We start from the raw sequence: 18,162 nt of genomic DNA, 5'->3' as shown, positions 1-18,162 counted from the left end.
TCCTGTGCACTGCAGGGTGTTTAGCAGCATCCCCGGCCTCTACCTGCTAGAGGCCACTAACCCCGCCCAACAGTCATGACTCTGAATATGTCTCCAGACATTTCCCAGGGACACATACTCACCCCTGGCGAGAACCACGGCACTAAAACCACAGCAGAGGCCATGGCCCTCTGCACAGACAAGGGATCCACTCCACGTGCAGTGACTCTTGGGCACACATGTTGTCCCGTCCTAGGTGCTTAGTACATGTCTAGCACACGTTTCCCAGTGACTGGCACAGAGAGTTGACCCTTGTGTGTGATCATCCATTCTCAGGACGGAACCTTTTCCCCAGAGAGGTTTTCCTTCAGCTTTTGACAGACTCCCTTCTGCTTATGACCAGAGGTTTCATATTTCCGAAAACAGGGAGATAAAAGCAAAGAGCATTTCCAAATGTCTTCTTCTAACCTAATTCCTAGGACCAAATTCTTCCACTTGTAAGGAGAACTCTTCTGAGTGACCGTCTTGGTTGTGCTATGACCTCCTTCTGCTTCATCCACTGCTGTGCTGACTGGGGTCACATGTGGGGATCCAGGTCCTCAGAGAGCATCAGTCCAACCCCTGACTCCGCAGAAGAGATCTGAGGGCCAGAGAGGTGATGGGACTTGCCCGTGGCCACAGAGAGGAGCAGAGCCACTGGCCCACCCTCCCCGACCCCAGGCTGGGCTGTCCTCTCACCACGCCGGGGCATGAAGCCAAGCTAGGTTTCGGATGGGTTGGTTTTTCATAGGTTTGCTTCCCCAGTGTGTGGGCTGACATTTTAAATCTGCAAACAGGACTAGGGCAGGGCAGACATTTGTTGATGTACCAGATGCGCCAAAGCCAAGGCTGTGATAAGCAGAAATCAGCTCCAGGTGAATAAACATGTTATAACTAAAATCAGAAGGAAGTACACTCGAGTAAAGGAAAAAAAGGAAAACTTTGAAGCAAATTATCACCTCTGCCTATGTATCTATGCATCTACCTAGGTATCGCCCTGTGTAACTACCTATGTATATCACCCTATGTATCGCCCTATGTAACCACCTATGTGTCTACCTATACATCTATCTGTGTGTCTCCGGACTTTGATTAGAAAGGGAAGAATGGTGGCACTTCACTTGAGGCCGTACTCGAGGTCAGGCAGCCCCAGCCCCTCGGTTCAAACGTTATAAAATCAGGAGCTGCCCAATGCCCACCACCATGCCGTTTCCAGGGAGGCTGCATTTAAGGCAAACAACGAAGGACGGGAACAGAGTGTTTGCAGCGCTGATGAGAGTCCCAGCAGTGGGCGGGATGACAGATGTGTGCACACACGCCCACAGATTTGGTCTCGCCCCTGCTGGGTGGAGGTCACAGCTGCGAAAGGGGTTGTGTAAGTTCGCTCCCCGGGGTGACCTTTCCTGGCCCCTTCCCACCCACACCAGGTCATCTCTTGGCGCCATTAGTCCTGGAACCTCAGGGCCGTGCTGTCGGGGGGCCAGAATTCTGGACACATTTGTGCTCAGGTGGGAACGGCCTCTCTGGGCCTCAGGTTACAGGAAAGGGGTGTCCTTCTGTCGGTAGCTGACGTGGGGCCGGAGGTAAAGCAGCACCAAGTCTCCGTCTTCAAGCATAAAAGTCCCTGCAGCAGGGAGGGCAACACGGGACGGGAGGCGGGTGATGGACAGGGCTCCCGGGTCCCGGTGGCGACTGAGCGCGTGGCCTGGCCAGTGATGGCTCGGAGCTCCCTGCCCCCCACGTCCTGGCTGGACCTCAGCCTGCTGCAGGGACCCACCCACAGCAGCTACAAGAGCAAGTTACACCAAACACGTGACGTTGGCTGTGGTTATCTGTGCAGTAAGACTAGAGCTGCTCTTGTTTCCGTGGTTCTTTCTTTTTCAAATGTATTAATTTGTTTTCCTCTCTCAAACTTCCTTTAGCACCAGCTTCGCCCTCAGCCAGAGGCACTACGCGTAACTCCCAAAGCAGGATTTGAAAACCCACAGTGGAACCTTGGTATTGAAAGTCAGGTTCTATTAAGAAGCAAACCTGATCCCTAACTTCCAGAAGCCTCAGTGTGTCCCGCAGGACGCACACGGGGCCCCACCCGCTAGAGGGGGCAGGGGTTCTAGCTGCTGAGAGATCTTTTGAGTCATCGCCAACCTGGTTGTTTTCTAGAAGTGGAAACAGAAAGAGAGGGAAGTCAATCCAACACAAGGCCAAAGAGAAACTGGACATCGGAGGTGGACGCTGCCCCTGGAGCTGTGTGACTTTGGGAAAGTCGCTTAACCTCTCAGAGGCTCATTTTCCTAGTTCATAAATTGAGGATGCTGGTAGTTTTTATATAACTTTCAAAAGCAGTCTTAGATCCCGTGCTGTACCTGCCCCCCAGGAAACGGTGAGGGCTGTCGCCAGGCTTGGTCTTCTTGGAACCGCCTGTAAGATTCTGGGTCTGAATATAGGTTCATCTGATATTTACCATTCGTACACCGAAATAATGAAATACTTGCAAGTTGGTTCACCGTGCAAAAGAAATAGGGTTTCCATACTGAGTCAATGATATTGATGAGGTTTTAAAAATCCACATTGGCCGTCTACATCAGATAACCCTAAGGGGCTTCTTTTGAAGTGAAAAGGCCTCTCTGTGTGTGTTTCTCACTGGGCTGGGTGTTGATTGCCTGTGGCCCAGCAGGCGTCTGTCCTGCTTTTACAATCAGCGCCAGGCAGCTTTTGAAGCGGCAGAGATGCCTCTAGGGTTTATCTGTGAGGCCCAGTTGTATCCCACCTGGTTATTTTTAGAGCTGGCTGGAAAAGAGATCCGTCCAGATTCAGTGCCCAGTAATCAGGGTGCACGCATGGCGTCCACTTTCTAATGGATTCCACATGATCCCGAGCAAAGTTTCCTCCCTCCCTGGGTAAATCACTGAGCGAGAAGGACTTCAGACTTTTCACGCCGGCCCCAACCTTCCACAACCGTGCACAGCCTCTCGTGCCCCGGGCTCTGCTGGGCGCTGATGAGCTGGGGATCCGACATAGTCCTTGAGGGGACCGGAGGGGTGGCAGCAGGACAACACCTGCCCGGGGGACACAGGACTCTGAAGCGAAGCACTGGGGAGAGGGGCTGCAGCCTGGGGTGGTTGGAGCGGGGCTCCGCATCTGGCTCAGTGGTTCCCTGACACCCACCCCCTGCCCTGGGGACCCAGCTGACGCACGCCCCGGTGGGTTTGCTCTCTCTCTCCATTTGAGGACGACTGTAGTCTAGTTCTCGGCCTTCTCTCTCCCCAGAGTAGAAAAAGGGGCCAAGTATGGACTGACGGCAGGAGATGGAGGACAGACTGAGCCTGAAGGGAGCTGAACTCTCCCCCGTTACAGCTTCTGTCCGAGCGCGGCAGCCCCTTGGCTGGGCAGGGAGCAGACGTCCATCGCTGACTGGCATCCCTCACCATGATCCCCAGCCCCCCCCACCCCACTCAGGGGGACCGGCTCCCTCCACCCCCCGGGGGCACTGGGCATGTTCTCCAGCAGTGCGTGGGTACCCCTGGTCCTCTGACTGGTCTCAGGTGGACACTGGAGGCTCTCAGGACCAGAGGCAGCCCCTTTCCCACCCGAAGAACGTTCTGGAGGGGAAGCCCATGGCTGGTGTGGCCCGTTGCTCTTCCACAGCAGCCTCTGCTCCCCGGGGGCTGGATGCCAGGTGCCTCCACACAGATGCGTGTCCGACATGTTATGAGTCTGCCCCTTGGGACGTTTTCCCATCCACGGGAACAGAGTCCCAGGGTTAGCATCTCTACACAAGACCCAAGAGTTCGGCACGTGTAGGAGCTTCTTTGTCCACCCGTTGGCTGAGGTCTCTGCTCCCTGTGGGGGAGCCCCCACTTGCCAGGGCTGGATGGGCAGTGGGCTCGTTGGCAGTAGCTTCGCCTTTCTGGGTATCCACCATCTTCTGCCTTTGAGCTCCAGGGAGCCTGCCACGGGGGTGGTCTTGACGGGTGGTGCCGGTCTGTCTGCCACCAGGAGAACAAAGGGACTGGACATGTGGCCCGGGCGTGGCTCATGAGACCGTGGCCCTGAGCAAGAGACCCAGCCCCAGACACGACGGGACAGAGGTTTTCTGCTGGGTCGTCTTTCAGTAGTGGGGCCTGAAAAAGAGGAAGAAACTTATCAAAATGAAAATCAGCAAACATTTTAGCCAAAAGTATGAGATATCAGGAACGTCGATCAATGAAACGGAAGCCAATGAAACGTGCAGGTGCCCCGTGGTGGCCTCCGCTTGACGTGGGGCTCAGACGGGGTAGACGTCACAGAGCTAATTCATCAGGACGGCAAAGGAGACCAAAGAAATGGAATAAATGCATAAAACAGAGATTCGCTTTCTAACATCGAGCTGTGGGTAGAAACGCAACATCGTGGCTTATGTGTTGAAAACATTCTTTACTTGCCGCAGGGCAATGCCAACCATGGGTCCTACTCATCTTTTAGAAGCAAAGTTAATCATTATTTTTAAAGCTTTTATAGGACATAGTAAGAGACAAATCTTTGGTAGTAGTTCTGGTACTCAAAAGTGGAGAATAATTGGAGTGAATAGCTCAATTCCTTCAGAAAGTCAGGACTTATTTTCTTGTAATCCATCAGATGGAGATGAACCCGAACCACATAACCTTTCAAAGCTGGGATTTCATGATGTCATGACAGAAGGAGGGCTTTGACATGTCTCTAAATTTCTGTAGTGTGGACACAGGACGGCCAGTGCCAACCTTGACCACGTCACCCCTCACGTCCCCTCGTCCATCCGCCTGACCCTGGAGGCCCTTTGAGCTGAAGGAAAATGTTCAGCTGTCCCTCCCTGGGGTCACCTCTCAGGCCTGACCACAATCACAGAGAACAAGAGGGCACCTGGAGCTCTGGGTGACACGGGGACTATAGTGACCCTGGGACTACAGGGGACCCCATGGCTGCAGAGGCCCCAGGACGAGGTGAGCCATGAAAGCCCCTTGTCCCTGGAGTCTCCACAGCCCCACACAGAGCCCTCCTGCCCAGGCGTCTGGGCCAGGCCCGGGCCAGTCCCCAGGCCTACGGGCCACCAGAGTTGTCACCCTGCAGCCAGGAGGTCAAGGGCGCTCTGAAACCATGAGGGCCTGTTCCAGCAGAAGGTGAGAGAGGACACAGTAGGAAGTGGACTAAATGAAAGACGCTCCCTCCTCCCTGGAAAGGACCCAGACGCTTCCAGAGCTGTCAGGCGGAGCTGCCAATCATAGGGATCCTCCCTCCCCAGCCCAACACCCTGCGCTTCCTGCAGTGTCACCTGGAGAAGATCCTGTCTCTCAGCCTCAGTTTCCACTGCTATGCAGTGGAGATCGCGTTGCCCTACTGGGGTGAGTCTGGGGGGTAGTGCCGGGCCTGCTTCTCTCCTACTCTGGGCCAGGGAGGCTTGGCGGCCAGGAGACCTGGGGCCCGCGGCACAGTCCTGCCCAGGGACCATCCTCAGTAGTCAGTGCTGTGACTCTGAGCCAGGAGGCCGGCTCCTGGTTCGGCTCCCACTGGGCTCTGTGTCCTGCAGGAAGCATCACCTTCTCCACAGGCTCTGCTCCGCTCAGCTGGCCCTCCCAGGAGCACCCAGCCATGCAGCTCGGGCTCAGGGCGCATCTGTGCAAAGAAGAAGGCAAGCTTTTCTCACCAGGTAGCCGACCACACTGTACAGAGAGGAAGGTTTGTTAGTGAAACAGCCACTGCCCCTCCGCAGACCATCAGCCCGTCCTCTTTCCATCCAGTCCCACTGCTCCTCTGTCGCCGGCCGTGGTGCCATCGGGGTCACCGAGATGGGCCCTCGTGTATTTCAGCAACTCCTGGCGCCCGTGGTGTAAACACTGTCCAGCAGGTCTGGGTCCCAATGGCAGTGAAGCCCCACAAGCAGGGCAACGTAACGGAGAGTCCACTGGTGCGAAGCGACCCACGCGGGGCGGCTCGGCGTTCAGCCACCTGCCCGCAGACCGTGCCCTGCGGAGACTCCCTGCGGAGATTGACTTCTAAGTTAAACAGTCGATTAAACAGGATTTGGTTTGGACCATCATACACGTTAAAGATTAAACCGTTCCAAGGAGGAAAAACAATCCACAATGATGCCCGGGCGGGGGTGGCCGTCCTGTGCACCCCGAGGACATTGGGGAGGGCAGCGGTGCCCCCTCAGGAGACCCATTGTTGGCGTGAGAACTGTTGCCGCCCGTGTGGCATCAGCGACCAGGGCTGGGAGGGCACGGGATGGACAGGGCCCCCTGCTCCAGGGCGGGGCGTTCTTGGGGGCATCGCAGGCTCTGGAACCGGCAGGAGATCAGAAGGTCCCCGGGAGCCTTGTGCTGGAAGGGAACCCATCCCCACAAGTGCTGGCCGTGTCCACGGGGCCCTCTCCCGGCGCCCGGGGTCAGGGGGCTCAGCCAACACAGCCAATGGCATGGCGTGGGCACATCCCAGGCTCCCGAGAACAGTTTCTTCTCCCTTTGGACTCACAGAGGCAGCTGGATTAAAAACAAAGTGCTGGAGCGTGGGTTCCGTGCAGAAGGACACCCAGAAAAGGCGGGACGGAGCAGCGGAGGCCAGGGCCAGGATCTTCACAGGGTCATGACCACCGCTGCACCCTGTTCCCCCACCCAACCGGGGCCGAGGCCTGGGGACACGGACAGCGCAAAGGAGCCGCCCGAGTCGGGACCCCTGCCGCAGTCTCCCCTGCCCTTCTCTCGGTGCATCAAAAAGAAAACACTTGTATTTTTCTGCATGTGAGAATAGAAGCAACCTAAATTATAAAAATGCAGCAGTGGGACTTCCTTATTCCAGTAACCGAGAGAGGGGACCCCAAAGGCCCCACAGGCGCACAGTCTCCAGGCTCCGCCCCGTGGGGCCTCACAAAGCCGTCCCAGCTATAACGTCGGTTCGCACAAAGCAGCGGGGGAGCAGGCTAAAGCGTTTGGGTGGAAAACGGGAACAAACGGAGAAAGTGTCGTGCAAATTACACGGGGCCAGTTCGTTAGTTACACTCAAGTCCCGGAAGGAAAAAGACAAGATTGCAGCCATGTCTAAATTGTTGTCATATCAATAAGGGATTTAGCAGAAATATCTTTTTCCTCTTCAGCCGCTGCTCAGACTCGCTAATCTGACCGAAAAGCCCACTATGGAGACTTACTGGAGGCTGTTTAATAGGTCACACAGGTTTTATGGAAATTCAACACAAAAGTTCTCCTTACTGTATATTCCACTTGGCGTGAAATGCCACTTAAATCTCGTGTAATGCTTTCAGATAAGTTACGCTTTGTGCATAGGGAGGGTTTCACACACCTCCTTTCTTTTTAAAAAACAAGTATGATAAAATGTGAAATTTTGGTGCGAGAAAGAAATCCGAACACACTGCACCTCAAGCGTTCCCAAGCTGGGACCTGGCTCTGCCCCAGCAGCCAGCCGTTAACTCGTTCTGTGAGAAAGAGACTGTCTTTCAGCCTAAGTGCAGTGGTTCTTTGTAGTTTGATCTCTTATCAGCCGCCAGCAGGTGGAATAGAGATTGAACTAGCTGGTTTCTGTGCTTTTAAGCTGAGACGACCGTGAAAATTCTCCAGAATGGCAAAGTAGAGGTGTAGCAGGTGATTGGCTGAACTTCCAGGGAAAGAGGCTTTCCAGCTCCTAAAAGGGAGCGGAGGACAGTTTCGGCATTTAGAACAGTGCCTTTGTAAGGTGACTCAAACATCCAGATTGGAATCGTGTGTCCCTGCCGCTGTCCCTGCATCGGGGACCCCCTCCAGCAGGGGCCAGGCGCCTTGCCCACAGGACACCCCTCCACAGCTTCTCTGGGGTTTTACTGTGGCTTGTTTTGTTTCCTTTTAGTAAAGAGGCACTTACATTTTTTGAGGATGCTTGGGGAGCGGAGTGCACAGAAGAGAGTCAGCATTATGCCCTGATAGGAAAGCACACACGAACTCCAGCACCGTTCTGGGCTGTCAGAGTGTTCTCTCTATGCAACAGAAATCAAGATTACGGTGTAGGTTGAAAACCAGGCTATTTCATGCTTGCGGGGGGGTCCAGCATTTTATTCTGTTCTGCGCACAGTGAAGTCGGAGCATCGGCCGTGCCTCCTGGACCCAGCGCTGGTCCCCACGTGGAGGACGTCGACGTCGGGCAGCATCCACATCCGGGTACTTTTTACTTGAATTTAACCGTCCAGACTCTTCGGGTTGAGGTGCCCTCTGGGCTGTGAATGTGGGGGCCTCAAGTAATTCCCAACAGGAAATCTTTATTTAAAACACTGGGGAGGGCTTCCCTGGTGGCGCAGTGGTTGAGAGTCCGCCTGCCGACGCAGGGGACGCGGGTTCGTGCCCCGGTCCGGGAAGATCCCACGTGCCGCGGAGCGGCTGGGCCCGTGAGCCATGGCCGCTGAGCCTGCGCGTCCGGAGCCTGTGCTCCGCAACGGGAGAGGCCACAACAGTGAGAGGCCCGCGTAGCGCAGAAAAAAAACAAAAACAAACGAAAACATTGTGCTCCGCGACGGGAGAGGCCACAACAGTGAGAGGCCCGCGTACCGCACAAAAAAAACAAAAACAAACGAAAACCCTGGGGAGTGGGAGAGAGAAAGCCGAGGGTGGGGTTGGTCAGATGCTAGAGGTCCCCATCCCTGCAGGAGTTTTAGGAGAACTGTCACCGCACTAACCCAGAGAGGCTGGATGATTGAATTCGAGTAAAAAGAATGTTTTATTTAAAATTCTTGTTTTCTCACTTTGGCAGTTTTAGAGAGCCCTACGTCTTTTCTATCAAAGTGATTTTGGCTTCTCTATAGTAATACTTAATATCCCTTACTGGATAAAGAGTCAAGGAAGTATGTCATCAACGTAATGGAATATTTCACAAGTTTATATTTGCAAATCTAAGGAACTTACAGAAACACACAGACACCTGGACAGGGAAAGTGAGGCCCACCACAAATTTACACTTAACTGTGATCATATCTAAAGAGGAAGTTTGGACAGGAACAGGCAGAGATGCAAATAGTTGCAGAAGTGATGGGCATGTGGACAAGGGAAAACGGGTTTCAAGATTCCTTTCGTTATTTGAAAAAAAGATACGTTTTTAAATTATGCCACGCGTTCTCAAAGTGTGAATCAGCGGATCCATCCTCCTGGTCCCAGATTGTGTGAGACCGTTCAGACCCTGCAGATTCTGTCCACAGAGCAGAGAACAATGCTCCCACAAGGGAGAAGGGAAAAGGGAGGACGTTCACTGTCCCGAAGCGAAACAAACATTCGTTTTGCAATTAGACGTGCAGAAAAATGAGAGTTTATGTATTAGGCTTTCTTTTTAATGATGGCAGTGACTTATTTTGGTTTTCAGCTAGGATAATCCCTTAGGCTGGCATAAGGCCTCAGATAAACTCGAAATGTAGGTAGGTACAGGTACCATATGCCCCAAACACTGAAGCATACACTTCACGTCCATGTGTGAGGTTCAGGCCTCTTAAAATATTGACAACGCTTTGTACTTATTTTTTATGAGAAGTCTCTTGGTAGAAAATAATAAGGTTGTATTTGCAAATATAGGGAAAATGTCACAAAGGGCTGTAAGACGTTAGTAAGTCTTAGAAGGTGACCTGGGAAGGCGGATTTGCCCCAATCCAGTGATTCCAGACACCGTGATGGTGCCGGGCTCCGCAGAACGCGCGCGGCTGGTCGGGCTCCTGGTTAATTTTTAAAACTTCTGTGACCGCGTGGAGACTTCTGAAGAATAAATAAAAGCCTCTCCGGTTTTAATCATCCCCGAGGGAGAAAGCAAGCTCCCCTGGGAGGGGGTCACTGGGGGTCAAGAGGAATCAGGGAGCGGCCTTTTCATGGGCCTGCAAACGTTTGTGTTAAATAAATATTTTAAAAGTCAAGATCCACATGCCTCCATCTGGGGGCCAGTTAGTCTTTTTCATATGCAGTCTATTCAGCGGGACATTGTCCCCCAGACTCCACAAGACCCCAAGACAGCGGCTAAAGCACCGTCTTAACATCTCTTCTCAGCAACTGTCCAAGTGTGGCCAGAATGGAATGCTTTTTTCCAGAGTGGGTTTCTTTGAAGAATATAGAAAAGGAGAATTTTTAAAAGCAAAGTCAGATTTTTTTTTTAAAGTTGAGATGTTTGGGAGCTCAAGAAAAGACTCACAGTTGTAGGATAATCTACTTAAACCCAGCCTTACCTTTTTATATGATAATAAATTAATTTCATATTTGAAAATGCTTTGTGTCTTGAGAGCTCGTACTTTTTAAAAGGTCTCAGCGTAGCGTATTCGTTCAAATCTTGTTCCGCTCATTCTTCCCAGAGGCTCTCTGTGAGTCCGCTGCATTAGCTCAGTCCACTTGATCACCCTTGGCTCCAAGCAGGGAAAAGGCTAACCTTTCCTCCTCCCCGGCTCCTCTGTGGACATCCTCGTCGGGTGAGGGGGGTGAGGGGATATGAAAAGAGCTCCGTGTCACTCACGAAATACAAACCTATAAATAAGCGTGTGTTGGGGCTTTAAGAACAGGCTGGCAACTGGTATATTACAATGCAATGATTATATAAAACTTTAGAAAGTGCACTTAGTCCATATTGCTTCTGTTGCTGTTTTAATCTCTGGGTCCGTAGCAAAGTCGGGTATTCTTCCCGACAGAAAAGCAGCTGTAGGGTTCACCCCCCACAACATCACTCGCTTCTGAAAAGACCGCACCCCGGGCACCGGCAGCCGGCCTGTTAAGAGTGACTCGGGGTGTCACTCAGACTGTGAGTGTGGAACAACGGAAGGGGTCACAGCCAGCGCTGTTCCGAGGAGGACGTTCCCACAGCCTGCAGCGCTGTGCCACTCAAGGTCACGTGCGCAGCGTTGTCACTGGAAATGGTGATCCTGGCTCCCAGCTCTGGAGGGCACATCCCACGCTGTACACAAGAGTGACTCTGATCAAATCCAGACTCTGAGAGCTTGATGGTTGCCCAAGGTCTCCCCGCCGGTGAGCGTCGAGCTACCGTTCAAACCCAGCTCCTCCAAACGTCAAACCTCAAAACTGTGACAATCACGACCTCGTAAGGCCTCTAAGGTCTGGGTCAGGAAATGACAGTATACAAGTCATTTGCTTCCTTTTTACAATTTCAGGCTTTTCACTAGAAGAAGGAAGTTGTAGGTCCCGGGGAATCGATTTTCATGTTAAGATGCTAACTCGCAGTCTCCAGGCTCTCGCTGGAGCACAGCGTGGCCCAGCAGCCAGCACCCCTGGGGGCCACCCCAGGCCTACCTGCCTTTTAAGCAGGAGCTGCCTGACTCCCACGTACCTTAATGTTTGGGAAGTGCCTCCTGGGGTCATAAAGGGTAAAACTTCAGCGGCATTCCCGAGCATGTTTGAGGATCGTCTGTGATGATGTGGTTGATAAAAGGCGATGAAACTGAACACTGGCTGTCTACTTTAACTTCCTCTCTCAATGTTGTCAACCACAAATGGAAAGACAAGTCACGGAACTCGAGCCATGCTTTGCTGCAAAGAGGATTAAGGTGACTTGGAGTTTAGTCTAGTTTGTTAAGTTTGGTTTGGGATTGAAAATTTATAAACATTTATAACTATAAAATGTTAAGATGGTCAATAGAAATGATGAAAGAAGGTACATGATTTTTAAAAACTGCCTCTCATTCAAAGGCAGACTTTGTTCTGTATTTTGATTTCCATTTATTTTCTTTCAATTCAGAGTAAATGTTTTTTGCTTTAATTTTTTCATCATTACAAAATAATCATAACCATTCTAAAAAGTTTAGAAACTACAGTTAAACAAAGAAGAGAGGAAAGGGAAGTGGGGGGAGTCTAGAGTCTCACAATCCAGAGACGACACACAGCTGACATTTTTGTGAACCTAATTCTCAAATAGTGAAGCGTGTATTTACAGATGAGACACTGGGTAATGAAAGTGTTTTAAAAGAAGTTTTTCACTTAATAAATATATCAGGAACTTCTTCCCATAGAGCTTTGACTTTTGATCTAAAAATGTTAAAATAGAGTTATTGGTATACTAGGAATAAATCTGTAACAATTTTTAAGAGAATAAGAGGAGAGGAATAAATGTCAGAAAAGGTAAAGGTTTATGAGGAGACACTTCTCCGGTCTGAGAAGCTATGTTCAAAAGTATTTACTGGCAGCAGTTAAAGTCCTTTATGATGGTTTAGCACAGTCCTGTACCCTGGAAAGCTAAAAGAGACAGACTTCCCTTTCTAAGGGTAGGCTTGCTCTTTGAGGTTGACGTTACTAGCTGCTGAGGTCAGGAACTCCTGAACGGAGCCCTGTGTGCTGGCAGGAGCTGGTAGTCAGAGCTCAGGGGTCAGCAGGAGGCTGACCCCATGAAGATGGATCCAGGTGGGGTGAAGGCTGCCGTGTTTGATGTGGGGACTCTGCATCTGTGCCCACGGGATTCAGGGCGTGGACGGGGAGATCCCCCCCTTTCTGATGTGTCTGGGGTCTCCGTGCTGTATCAGAGATGACCCATTCCTTTGATCCTTGTCATTTCACTGCATCGGGCAGGCAGATGGACTGTTTTATTGCCCCTTCCTTTCTAAATTTGAAAATCCCCAAGGACCTCTGTGTCATCATGCTCTGCCCATAAAACTTAAAGGTATTTGTTTCTAGACTTGTCTTTTGCCTCTAAAATGGAGTCAAAGGGCCCAAGGGAATTCTTACGCTCTCCTCTGTGCTGAGGTCTTATCACCCTGCCGGTCGGCTGTTTACTCTCTACCTCCCCAGGCTGGGGGCGGGGGGGTGGGGGCAGAAGGTGCTCAGAAGTGTTTGGAGAATGAAACACTCAACTCCATGAAATGAGGTTTTAAAAGCAGCCCAGCCCCTCTGTGCCTCAACCTCCGGGACTTTGTGAGCCCAGGAATCCTTCCTAATCTCTGTCCCGGAACTCTGCTCCTCCCGAGGGCCGTCCTGAGCTGAACAGAGGGCATCACAGAACATTAGTGGGGAGGGCAGGCTCTGCTGGGAATGGCACGGGGTCCAGGCCTCACCCCGCAGGCGCCCCCAGCCCCGCTGCTCCTGGGCCGGAGCCCCTCTGGGCACGTGTCTTTGCCAGAAGGGAGGAGGCGTTGGCTTTCTCTGCCTGGAGCCGTGGCTCCTCCCCTAGTGGGTGAGCTTCACAGAGGAACTCACTTGAGGAATGCTGGCATCATGGTCACCGTTTCCATGCCGACGCCCCATGACTATTAAGGGAACCAACTTCCTAACCCGTCTGCTTGCTTGTGCTTTTTGGATTCGTCTTTTGTTCCCAATAAGTATGCCTTACGTGCAGATACATCTTTGCACCCATATGTCGTTTAACTCATGCATTGATTCGTTAAGTCATGTACCAGGTGCCAAGCACCTTGTGCTGTGCTGGCCTAATACACAGTCCCGCCGGGTCAGTGGGGAGCTGGACGCCTGCACCTACAGGGAGGAAGAGGGAGGGTGTGAAGGGATGGGCGCCCCCCCCCGTGAAGGGAGACCCCTTCCAGGGGACCCCGAAGGTGGTCCTTGCCACCATCAACCGCATCAGTTTCCCGAGGATGCAAACTGCCTTGGGGTAGAGTCACCTCCTCGGCAGAAAACCTGCCCTGCACTGCACACACCTGGCCTGTGCAGATGTTCAGGTGGCGTTTATGGAACAGGTGCATTAATGAAATAGTGAATTATGTCCAGACATTTGTAGTCATCCAATAAAGAATCAGACTGATAGGTTTAGGCCCTGAGGCGTAATGAGGCAGCTTCGTTCTACAAAGCCACGTCTGTGTCTTCTTTTCTTGACACAGGTTTAGCCTCAGGAGAGCAATAATTTTAAAATCCTTCTCCAAGGAGGCAATAACCATCCGTCCAAAAGCTGCCTCTTATCAAAGAAACTGTTTCGAAATCAATACGCTTTGAAGGGAAGAGGGAGGCACAGCGTTCCTTAGCCCCTGACCAGGAGACAAAGTCAACAAGTCTGGAGTCGGCCGCAGAAAGACCCCAGGCCAAGAGACAGCCTCTGGGCCAGAAGGCCACAGCGTCTCAGGAGCCAACTTAGCTCCGGGCTGGCCGACTGGCCGACTTCTAAGTAGCTTTGTTTGTTCTCTTAAGTGAAAAAGGTAACGATTATTCCTACCCCCAAATGCTGGACCATGTGAGCTTTGCTTATAACAAATACCTGTTTGAAGTGCCCGGCCTGTAAATTGTGATTTAGAGATTTATGACCCATGCCCTGCACATAAATTTCTGTTTCTATTTGCTTTGTCAATTTATTTTCCAAATAGCATAACATTTTTCAATCTTTACCTTTTTAACAAAAGATACCCAAGGAAATTTATTTGTGATGTTTGTTTGCGTGACAGTGGACATACTAGGTGCATGTCGACATCTGAGGGCACACGGGCGGTGTGTCTCTACTGGGTCCTCACGGGATCACAGGTTCCTGGAGCTGCAGCTCTGCACCAAACTAGAGTGGCCAGAGCTCCGGAGCATGTGCACAGGGCAAGCTCGACGTGCATTTTCAGATGTCGGGGGGGCCTGCAGTGAGTCCCAGCTGTTCACTCATTACTAGCAGTTATAATCATAACCGTCCCAGCTCATCCTCGGTTTTATCAAATGCGCTGTGACTTCTCTTTGAAATGTAAGTCCAGCAGGCGGGCAGTCACCCCGGCGCTGATGTGGGTCACAGACAGAGCCCAGCCCCAGACTTAATCTCCCGACCTTGACAAGAAAGGTGCCAGCAGGGAGCCGCTTAACCTCCCGTCCCGGGGGACCAGGGTCTCTGCCTTCTTCCAGAAACTGTTAAGGTGGATGAAACTCTTTGCAGAGCTCGTCTTGAATCCAGCATGTGCTGGAAACAGTGCGGCAAACCCCCCATTCAGCAGATAAGGCCCTGAGAGTTTCCAGGAGCCAGTAATGGTAGGACGCAGAGACCAGGTTTTCTGGCCTGTGGCCTCCCCTTGGGCAAAGTTACAGCTCTGCCCACACTAGTAAAAGTTACTGTTTCACTCATTTCTGCTGCCTTAATAAATGAAGGAGTAGAAAACTGATAGTTAATTAAAAATTTTAAATTTAGAAAAAAAGAAAACTGACACTATTTGGTATATGTAACTGGAACTCGGCTTTTCAGACCAGCACCAGTGTCCCACAGAGGAATAACTTTCCCAGGAAGTCTTCCAAAATACTATTTGGACCCTTAAGTGACATTTCTTTCCCACAAATGAATTTTAAAATCTTAATATCTATTAACAGAGCTATTTAGATGGAATGCCTGACACTCACCAAAACACTTTACAGGACCCATTACACCCCCCACACCCTGCTCAGGGCTCCTGACACCACTGCAGGCAAATTCCCATGTGTACCTTCTACACACGCCAAGAAGCATCAAGTCCCACCCAGGAGCAGCCACCCTGCAGACACCAGGGATGGGGTCAGGAGACTATGATGTTTTCAGGAGAAGGACTGACTCCTGGAAGTAAAGTGTGTGTGTGTGTGTGTGTGTGTGTGTGTGTGTGTGAAACAGCACCGGCTTTGCAGAGGTCCAGCTGTGGATTCGGGCCTCTGTTAGGGGGACTCTCTGAACCTCAGTTTTCTCCTCTGTGAAGCAGGGCTCGTCCTCAACCCTCATGTGGCTGCACCTTTGCTTCCGTGGCCCACACGTGACGACAGAACAGTGACTGTGTTCCTGGGGTTGGTTTGCTTTTCGCATCACACTGGCCACACGAACGAATGACAGGTGAAGTGTCCCCGGGATCCTGTGCGGGGAGCTGACCTTCAGGGTCCTCGGTGCTCACAGCTTCCCCGGCCCTTGGCCTTCTCGGCCTGACTCTGCCCTGATTGTAGGAAAACCACTCACTGGTCATTCAAGGCTGCATTCAGCTGCTCAGAACGTATTGGATTGCACCTTCGATAAACTGTTTTCCCTACCTTTTGAATCCAGTGTGCTTTAAGTAGAAGAATCGTGTGTAGCAGATCAGACTCGATCCATGGAAGGCTAATAAAAATACGGCTCACTCCCAACTGCGTGTTAGAACCCTGCCAGCCGGGGGTTCATTTCTCCCAACTGCGTGTTAGAACCCTGCCAGCCGGGGGTTCATCTTTGATGACTGCAAACCCCTGAGCGTGGTCCTCACGTCCCAGAGAAAGCTGCCCCGTCAAGAGGATGCTGAAGCCATGGAGGCTGACAGCCTACAAGAACGGGCCTGTGTCCCACCAAGTGATCCACCCTGTCCTGGGTGTGGCGTGGAGGGAGGGAATGAACGGAGATGGGGACTTACTCACTGAGAAGACACCCAGACGCATCAGTAGGCCGGCACTGAGTCTTCATGGCTCAGCGATTGTTCTGGTGAAGCAAGAGACCTGGCACCGTGAGCCCCTACGGACCCCTGGAGACCAGGTGCTTTGGGCCTCTGAGCTGGAAGTTGCCTTCCCGAGGAGCTTTGCCAAGTTATAAAGGGACAAGTGGATTTACGTTTGGAGTGGCTGGAGGGGCGTGTGTATAAAGTTATAGCATTTCAACCTCTCCAACGTCAAAAATACAAGCTATTCCTTTAAGAACAAATGTTTCCTCCAAAATCAGAAATATGGCAGCAAGGGACGTCGTGGGCTTTCTCCCGAAAGCAGCCTTTGCGAAACAGAAACACAATCCCAATAAAGGGCCTGCAGGCGTTTGTGGTGGGAATGGAACCTGTCATGTGTAAACACAGGCGAAGTAGTGACGCAGCCCCGTAAGAGAGGAAGAAGGAGGAGGCATGCCAGAGGGAGGGGCAGGTGTCCCACTTCCAGCCAGAGTAAACCCAGGGGCCCTGCTTTCAGAGACAGGAAAGAGGACTGTCTCTCGGAGATGAAGCGGTTAAACTTCCAGCTTCAGCTCCCAGGGGCTCAGCCAAGCCCTCCAGTTCAGGTTAAATATCTACCCAAACACCCCCTTTACCGTCAAACCTGTGGGGAGGGGAGGGGAGCGTGGTATTCAACAGTTTTTATCCTTTTTTTAGTGTCGCTGTTTTTTGTTGTTTGGCTTTTAGTTTTCAGTTTGGATGGAGAGTGAGGTGGGCAAAGCGGGGCAGAAGAAACCCACCGCCCCGGGGATGCCGGGCAGGCTCACGGCAAGGCAGGAGTGTGGACGGACAGCAAAGGACTTCTTCCCCTTCTCCCTGCCTCTCTCATCCAAACTTGCTCTTTCCTTTCTGTTTTTATTTTCTGTGTCTGTTTCCGGTGACTTCTGTCTTCTCAGCGATTCTCTGTCTCCTGGGGTGTCGTTGGGGGTGCTGGGCCCGCCGTGGCCCCGGGGCAGGACGCCACCTCCTCTGAGTTGCCCCCCGGGTTGTCGGGAGACTTGCCCTCGGTGGGAGCAGCGGCTCCAGCAGCCAGTCGGCTGTGACCGGGGAAGGCGGTTACTCAGCCGGGCGCGGTTCCCTACTCACCGCTCCCTCCGGACTCTCCTTGCAGAAGCTGAGGACCCCGCACCCTCCATACCGGCCTTGTCCCTAGTAGTCCCGAGCCAAGCACACTGCTGCAGCGCTCCTCCGACGCCCCCTGCTCCGGATGCGCGGGCGGGTCTGCAGCGCGGAGGCCGGGACAGGGCAGGGACAACAAAGCCCCGAGGGAGGCTGGCCCGCCAGGAACAGGGGCCGCGGCGAGGGACGTCCACCCAGCACTGTCAGGGTGACTTCTCCAAGGACGGACGAGGGAACTAGGCCTGAGAGGTTTTCAAAGCGCATCCATGAAATTTTACCATCAGGCTGTGATTCTCGAGGGAAAATATTTTGGACATCCTTGTTGAATAAACGTGGAACCAGAGAAATTTAAAGTTGGCCTTAAGGTCACCTAGCATATGGCTTTCTGTGGGTTGGTTGGCCTTTGTCTCTGTCAGGCTGCCCGCAGGCCCGCAGGCCCTGGGCTGGCCCAGCTTCAACAGGCTGGAGTCAGCCATGGAGAGGCCGCGGCTGAATGGACGGGGCTGGAGTCAGCCACAGAGACATGGCGGCTGAATGGATGGGGGAGCGCCCATGTCTGAGGCAAGGTCCTGGAGCGACAGCCCACCCTGTGCTTCAGACAGCAGGCGGGACGTGGAGGAGGACGTTCCCAGCGACGAGGGCTTTGACCGCAGGCTGGCTCATCGGTCACCAGGAAATCCAGCAGGAGGCAGGCCCCTCCTGGCCCCTTC

General features: G+C 52.4%; 1 protein-coding gene across 1 annotated transcript; it reads left to right on the top strand.

Moving 5' to 3' along the window:
* The first annotated feature begins 16,838 nt into the window (after positions 1–16,838).
* LOC112399654 (uncharacterized) lies at positions 16,839–17,743 on the top strand. The gene is made up of 2 exons (XM_024744942.1): positions 16,839–16,899; positions 17,021–17,743. Exons 1-2 carry the CDS (start codon positions 16,840–16,842, stop codon positions 17,690–17,692), a joined length of 732 nt encoding a protein of 243 aa, XP_024600710.1. The 5' UTR covers position 16,839; the 3' UTR covers positions 17,693–17,743.
* The last annotated feature ends 419 nt before the right edge of the window (positions 17,744–18,162 follow it).

Source organism: Neophocaena asiaeorientalis, unplaced genomic scaffold, assembly GCF_003031525.2.
Source record: "Neophocaena asiaeorientalis asiaeorientalis breed wild unplaced genomic scaffold, Neophocaena_asiaeorientalis_V1.1 scaffold649, whole genome shotgun sequence".
Classification (NCBI taxonomy): domain Eukaryota; kingdom Metazoa; phylum Chordata; class Mammalia; order Artiodactyla; family Phocoenidae; genus Neophocaena; species Neophocaena asiaeorientalis.
The sequence above is the reverse complement of the archived record's forward strand: the minus strand, read 5'-3'. Positions and strand labels throughout refer to the sequence as shown.

What these genes read in the sequence shown, in the direction of transcription:
- LOC112399654 (XM_024744942.1), top strand. Translation starts at nt 16,840, where the DNA reads ATGAAGCGGTTAAACTTCCAGCTTCAGCTCCCAGGGGCTCAGCCAAGC. An exon ending in AGCCAAGCCCTCCAGTTCAG is followed by an intron (nt 16,900 to 17,020) that starts GTTAAATATCTA and finishes TTTGGCTTTTAG; the next exon opens with TTTTCAGTTTGGATGGAGAG.